Source organism: Cyprinodon variegatus, unplaced genomic scaffold (genome assembly GCF_000732505.1).
Source record: "Cyprinodon variegatus isolate N-32 unplaced genomic scaffold, C_variegatus-1.0 Scaffold51, whole genome shotgun sequence".
In the NCBI taxonomy this organism is placed as follows: domain Eukaryota; kingdom Metazoa; phylum Chordata; class Actinopteri; order Cyprinodontiformes; family Cyprinodontidae; genus Cyprinodon; species Cyprinodon variegatus.
This window is the reverse complement of record NW_015150504.1, coordinates 1,042,151-1,049,353: the sequence shown is the minus strand read 5'-3', so window position 1 is coordinate 1,049,353 and position 7,203 is coordinate 1,042,151. Positions and strand designations below refer to the sequence as shown.

At 38.2% G+C, this 7,203-nt stretch overlaps 1 protein-coding gene across 1 annotated transcript; it reads right to left on the bottom strand.

Annotated features, from left to right (window-relative positions):
- Positions 1 to 2,779: 2,779 nt before the first annotated feature.
- prok2 (prokineticin 2) lies at positions 2,780 to 4,628 on the bottom strand. The gene is made up of 3 exons (XM_015370967.1): positions 4,512 to 4,628; positions 3,500 to 3,625; positions 2,780 to 2,905 (listed from the first exon to the last, which is right to left on the bottom strand). Exons 1-3 carry the CDS (start codon positions 4,581 to 4,583, stop codon positions 2,780 to 2,782), a joined length of 324 nt encoding a protein of 107 aa, XP_015226453.1. The 5' UTR covers positions 4,584 to 4,628.
- Positions 4,629 to 7,203: the final 2,575 nt, after the last annotated feature.

Here is a 7,203-nt window from a genome sequence, read left to right as displayed (position 1 = left end):
GCGACGTCCGAGCCGGTATGGCACTTAGGGCAAAAAAAATGTTGCAATTGCAATTGCAGAGGGCAGCGTTACAGTGTAACTTGTATCCATTAGTGTGTGAATGGGACACTACACAATGATGTGTAGTGTCAAACACTGCATACTAGTGTTAGGTAAATTCATCCCTGGGATGGCCCGTGATTGGGTAGGAGTGACCACAGCCTGCCCTAGATCTCCTTCTAGCTCTGCCCCTAGGCAGTGATAATCAGGAAAATATTGACTAGAAACATGTATAATTGCTGCAAATATCTGCTGGAAATGCATAGTAATAAAGTGGGTTTAATAGAGATTCAATACAGCCGGTGGTCCTCTGCTCCTTCTCCAATACTCCGACTAAGCCCATCAGAGAGCAGACAGACACTGCAGAGGAGCTGCAGAAGCAGAATCTAAAGGTTGCAAAGAAGGGTTATGAGTCTAACACCAAAAGCCTTTCATTCCCTCTTCTCAGCAGATTGCTTATCAGCAGGCTGTTACACATTTTTCAATGCACTATGTGCCACCTGCCTTTTATCTTACGCCCTCATTAGCCCCCTTTTCCCAAGCATTAGTAGCCTATTGATTCTGTAATCGCTGTGAAATGCACTGACTGCAGCGCTTAAAGTCTGCCAAGTTCCTAGACTTTTCTTGTAAAAGTAAAACTTGCTTTAGTAAGCCATATATATTGCAATCAACATTTGAGGCTGACTTTAAGGGACTGCTCTCTTCCCTACAAACATTTCAAATATCTTCCTACATTCCAAACGCAGGAAACTTTCATAAGCTTTTATTTCTGCATAAAATAGCAGATGGGGTGTGTTACATGGGTGCAGATGCCATGGGTTTTACCTGCAGACTCTATTATTGGCATTTCCATTTTTCTTAGCGTAGAGAGGAATAAACTACTGCGTCAGGTACTTCCAGGGCACATGGTCTTATGATATACCTCAGAGTGTAGCATGAGATCACTGTTAATGAGGAGTAGAGAGCCAGAGAAAAGGTTTTAGAGCCAAGACCCTCTGTAGGAGCACTTTGGATTCAACTGAATGGCTGTGGGGAACAGCTTGACCCAGTATGGCGCATTTGCTATTAAAAAGTAGCAACTAAAACCTGCAATACAACAAACATGAATCTGAACCTAAAACATAATCATGTGTAAGCGCAGTGCTGTTCACACTGCCCTTACACCCATAAATTTAATACTGTGGATAAGACGACATCTTGAGAAATGTTGCTAGTAGGTCTTTGAAAAGGTGTTCTTACATTATTATGCCAATGCCATTATAATAATAAAATGGTCTCTAAATGAAAATACTATCGTTTATCACTGTAATTTCTGTGCCAGTTTATTGTCCAGCAAAATTTCATTATGTTCTAAACTCTAACTATGTTTCTTTCTTCTGAGGGCTTGTATCTCTGTAGATATTTTAACCGTTCATGCAACATCCATAACACCACCCACACAGAGTAAGTGTGGGCCGGACATGTCGGATAGCTTAACCTTGTTGCAGCTTGATGAGTTAACTGGTAAGGATGCTGGTAGTTAAACCACAGATGGATGGTTTGAGTTGAAGGATTTTTTAACTCCCCTCCTCTAAGGGAAGCTTTGTGGAGCCCAGTGCACCAGAGCCTCATCAGTTCAAGGTGCTAGCTTCAAGGTGCCTTAAACCAGTTCTGCTTGATTTTAAAATTCACGTTTATCTATGCAGGTTGAGCTTTAACAGATTTGTTTTTTAAATTAGGAGTTTGGCAGAGAGAGTGACCCTAAGACTTGTAGCTTTAAAAGCAGGGAAATATGGTTCTACATGTAAAAGGCCACAGGTTTACATGGTGATCATGTATAATTTGCATTACACAATCATCACCAATATCCTTGCATGACGCACATTGAAGATACTGTATGTTTGCATTTTGACAAAATGTGAAAATCTTTACGGGGTGTGAATTACCTTACCAGTTCCTCTATCGTCTGGCCCCCGTTGGGTGTAAGACCGTGGTGATATCCTAAGTCATGGTTAATTTTTCCCGCACAGTTTTATATATTCTTGCTTTTAAATTCGAATCTAGTGTTCAATTTTGAATAAGCTCACATCAACTGATTCTACAGAAAATTACGTTTTTAATCCGCATAGTATTAGATTCAGTGAGTCACCACTTCAAACTTTGAAGAAGTTAAATTGCAATGTTCCTCCTTGAGAATTAAATGCCTGTGAACACTACGCATTAGTGAATATTTTCAATATAACAATTTCTCATGTGAGGCCGTCTGTTTTTGAGGTCAGATGTTTATTCACCAAATGAAATTCACTCAAGGTTTTCCTTTGTATAGCAGCTGGTCAGTGAGGTGCATATTTGCCCAGCGTGCTACATCATTCTTAACAAAACCATGTTTCCTGCTCATGAATAGAGGCAGAAAAGTTTGAGTCCTTCAGAGCTCCTGGTTTTGAGAGGATACCTTGTTTCATGTGCATTTATAAGACTTTGCTAAAGTATTAATACCCTTTCAATATTTTCTCATGTTTTTCAAGTTAAGCCCACTAAAATGTTCAACAAAGTTAAACATCAAATGGTAAAGGAAGAAAAACAGAAATAAGACCAGCAATTAACTTTTAATGGAATAACACTTTAATTTAGCAGAATTGACATGAAGACGAGGTTATAAATATATCTCTATTCATGTAATAGAAAAACAGTGGAAATCAGCTTTTAAAGGAAAGCAAAGTAAGTATGGTATACATATGGGAAATACCAGACGTATTCATCCTCAGAGGAAATATTCTGGATACTCGTAAGGTGAGAGACATTTGGCTTTTCCCTGTCCGGTAACAGTACAGGATAAGTTGGGCAGGCAGGGGCAGGTATGGTGGAGTCTCTTCCCAAAGAAAGGGACCTACGAGGGAGACAAAGACGCATCTCTAGCTTGAGAAACAACACTTACTTTACTTGACATTATAGATGCAGTTGACAAGGTTCATTTACACTATTGATGATTGTGTTACAATAATCCCAGTTCTTCCAGTGTTTAGGGTTTAAATGTATAGTGGAGGATTTTCACGAATTTTGAAAAGATCTGCCATCTCTGCTCTGAAAAAAAAAAAAAAAGCACATGCACAACCCTTTACCTGTTCCCAAAAGTGAATGCCTGTTTAATGCATGTGAGAGCATGCACAAGCCCATTTGTCCTTGTGCAAAGTTGCTGTTTGCATCGCTCATACAACCTTACTTTCCAAAAGAACATTAGCAATTTTTCCACTATGTCAGACTCACCACTGGTAAGTGAAAAATGGGACAAGCACATAGGACGGCCTTACGTAAACATATCACCAGAATAATTGACAATTAGGAGGACCACTTATGTTGATGATCCACCTGGAAAAAGAACATCCTCCACTTTATCTTTAAATACAACATTTGGAAAAGTCCCAGACTGTAAGGGGACAGATGGATGATGGGGTGAGAGCGGGCTGCTGCAGAGGGGTCTCACCTTGTGGCTCAGAGGATGACAGTCGGCTCCTTCCCGTCCCATGGGACTGCACATCCGCAGACCGGGGATCCATAAACTTACTGCGCAGCACATCCCTCCTCCACACTGAGAGTCCCTCTCACAGGCCTGCACACAGCCACATGCCCAGTTACACACAGAAGTACACTTACTAACTAGTATTTAATTTAACATTCCCAAAAGTACTACTGCCATCATTTGTTGTGAGCATCATCATCTACTACTGACTTCATTTAGCTGCAGTGGAGTTAATAGAGAAATCTATATTAGTTAATCTATGTATTAAATAAGGTTAAATGTACTCATATGTCCCAAAGAGAGAGAAAAAATATTACAGGATTGGGATCCACTTCTTTTTTGATCTGACAGACAGTTCTCACTTCTGATGAGATGAAGGGAACGAGATGATTTGATGTGACAGAAGCTGGTCTACGTTTTATGGCTTCATCAGCGCAGGGACTGAGAGCCGTGATGACAGATACGGCTGTTCTGTCACCACACACTCTGTTTGGAAATTCTATTTGAAATGTAATTTGCAACTGATTTCAGATATAAATAAATTGACTCTCTTTGCATGTTATAAATTCAAATATAATTTGTGTTTTTTCGCTTATCCTAAGTCATAGTTTTTTGTCAAGGAATGCTAAAGAAAACAAATTCTATTCTGTTCTATTCTATGTTTTCTTCATAAGTTGAATTTTAGTGGTTCTAAACATTAGATCATCAGGTGAGGTGTAATCTAATTTGGAGGATTTGTTGAAACAGAAGATTCTACCTATTTAAATTCTTTTTTATTAATTTCCTTTCTACAATTTAGAGAAATATAATTGTTCTTTTCAAAGCTAATCTTATTAATAAATTCTGACTTCAATTCCTTCTGATTTTAAGGCTTTTCTTCTTCATCAAACTAAAAAAACCAAACAAACAAAAGCACACATCTCACATCGCGGGTTTCCAACTTCTTTCGAGGAATGAAGTTTCTGTTTCTACTTACGCCTGTGATGACAGCCGAGGATCCACTGGACACCAAGAGCAAAGAGAGGAGCAAAGGGTAGAAGGACCTCATGATGAAGAGCTGACTGTGTTCCTTTGCCCCCCCAGTTCAGGAAAAAAAGGAAAGATGCTGCAGCTGACAGACCTTACTGCGTCTGCATCTGTGAGAGACCGCCAAGCAAAGTGGCCTCCAAACTCCTGTGTCGAAGGCTGGTGGAGCTTATAAACCCATCCCGCCTTTGAGAAACTATGTGACTCACTCACACTAGCATTGCCTTGCAGGAGCTGCCAAAAAGAAGACCAAGGTAAGTTTTCACACAATGACCTGCCTGATGTTCCATTTTAACAATGGCTCTTACATATGCTAAAACTGACCCAGGATCAATGCCAGCATATTCAATCCAGTGTTGTTATTAACTCCTCATTTTTTCCCTCCTTTCACCTTTTCAGGCTGCAAGGCTACAGTTTTGAATCATTTTTCAAAGCTACTCACTCTGTGCGCATAACGAAGCACACATGCAAAAGACATGACTTTCTATCTTTAATATACACATGAACATTTATACAGTATAACTGACATCTCTTTTAAGCTTTGTTTTTTGTTAGAATAGTAATAATTTGTCATATCAATATGAGACAGAGAGGACCTGAGTAAATGCAAAAGTCAATTTTCAAATGATGGATTTTCTAAGAAAAAAACAAGATGATGATGAAATTAATGCTTTTCACCATTTGTGGAACACCAAGCTCAGTCCCAATAGAACCTGTCTCACAACACGAAGTAGAAAAAAATATATTTTGAGTTACTTATTAAGATATCAGCCACTCAATCTTAAAGAACAGTTGAGAAACAAGGTTACAGGTATCCAAGGCTATAAGAAGAGTAACAAAGCAAGGACTGCAGTGTCTCGCCCTGAAAAGCTTTATCCATAAATGAAGAGACCATGAAATAGAGGTGAACATTTTCAGGAGTTTAGGATCTACTAAACTTTCTCCAGGACTGCATCGTCCAGGAGGTCAGAAAATAACCCAGTCACTTAAGGGACCACAGACAGTTTGTTTTAACCTTCAACAACAAAATAAAAACAGTTCATAAGCAGAAAAATAAAACAAAAAAAAATCTGTAATGGAAAGTGGGACAATTTTCCTCCATGATGATATAAAGACCCACTGCCATTGATCAAAGAAGTGAATGGGTGCACCCCCAGCTATTAAACCCAAGTCCAAAGGTCTAATGATGTATGACAAAAAGTAAAAACACTGAAAGCTGTCTTTAAAAAAGAGAATACATTTTCATAGTACTGTAATCCTTGGTTCTATTTACCCCTGCAGTCAAAAACTGGATCTATGATTGACATCAAACCTAAACTAAATGTGCTTCAGTTCCAAAATGGAAACCAGTAGGATTAGTTTATTGATGTGCTCAGTGTCCAGCTCATGGAACTGCAGCTAATAAAGATTTAACATAAGATACAAATTGTCTGAAGTATAAATAAATAAATACTTAAGGTTACTACTGAGGACATAAAATTGCATGTTTTACATACTGAAAATATCCGGTACGGCCCTGTTGGTTTTATTCCTAAACATTTAAATAAGAAAAACAAAAAAGAAAGTTGTATTATGCAGATCTATGAGGACTTCTCAGAAGCTCTGCACTTCAGTTTTTGTGAAGTATGAAATTACCTGACCAAAAAAAAAGCTTCTTTGTTGTTCTTGTAAGCATCTTTCCTTGTCTTTGAGAGTTCAGCTGGCCCTTCTAGACCCACTACAGTGTTATGTCACCAACTCCATCCATTTTTTTTCTCCCTCTGGTCAGTAAAAAACTCCTTCAGCTGTAGGCCTATTGGAGTATGTTAATTTTAAGAAGTACAGTTAAGATGTTGAAATTCCCAAAACCATTTTTTGTACATCTAAACACGCTAAGGATTATTAAAAACTCATTATTTTATATTAAAAATAAAAGCCAGGTTACAGTAGTTGATACACACTGTGTGCCGTATCACAATATCGCAATTTTTAGTTTCCTTACGCTACTGAGACAAAATGGCAGATATATTTAAATGACCCCCTCATCCATCATCCTCCACTTGTCCAGTAAGGTCACAGAGGGCTGATGTTTATCTCCAGTGGTTAATATGTTAAATATGGGCTACATAGGGCAACACAAACACACACATAATCAACCTAATAGTTATTATTTTGTAAAGTTGTAAGGAAGCTGGAGTATCTGCAGAGAAACCACACATATAAAAAGGCTTTGGTGAGGATTCTAATCCAGGATAATTTTTTTTTACCTAAAAACAACAGAACTGAACTTTGCACCACCAAGCAGCCCACAGCTGAAACCTCTTTAACCTTCCCTGACTATGTGTGGTCCTCAACACCCAATCACACCTAAATATATATCATATTTGAGATAATTAAAGAAAAATAGCAGGCATTCCCACTGGAATTGTATCTACTGCATTATCTGATTTATGTTGCTATGCTATAGAAAAGCCATCCAAGTACATCTTCATTACACACAAAAAACAGGCGGGGAAAAATATTCGAAATGTGGATCCTTTTGTTTGTTTGATAGCTGAGGCTAATTAATTTAACAGCTGTTTTTTTTTTTTTCTTTACACTTTCTGGTGATGTAAACATGTTTTATTTAATTACTATCCAGCCCCACAGTGTATCATAAAGTT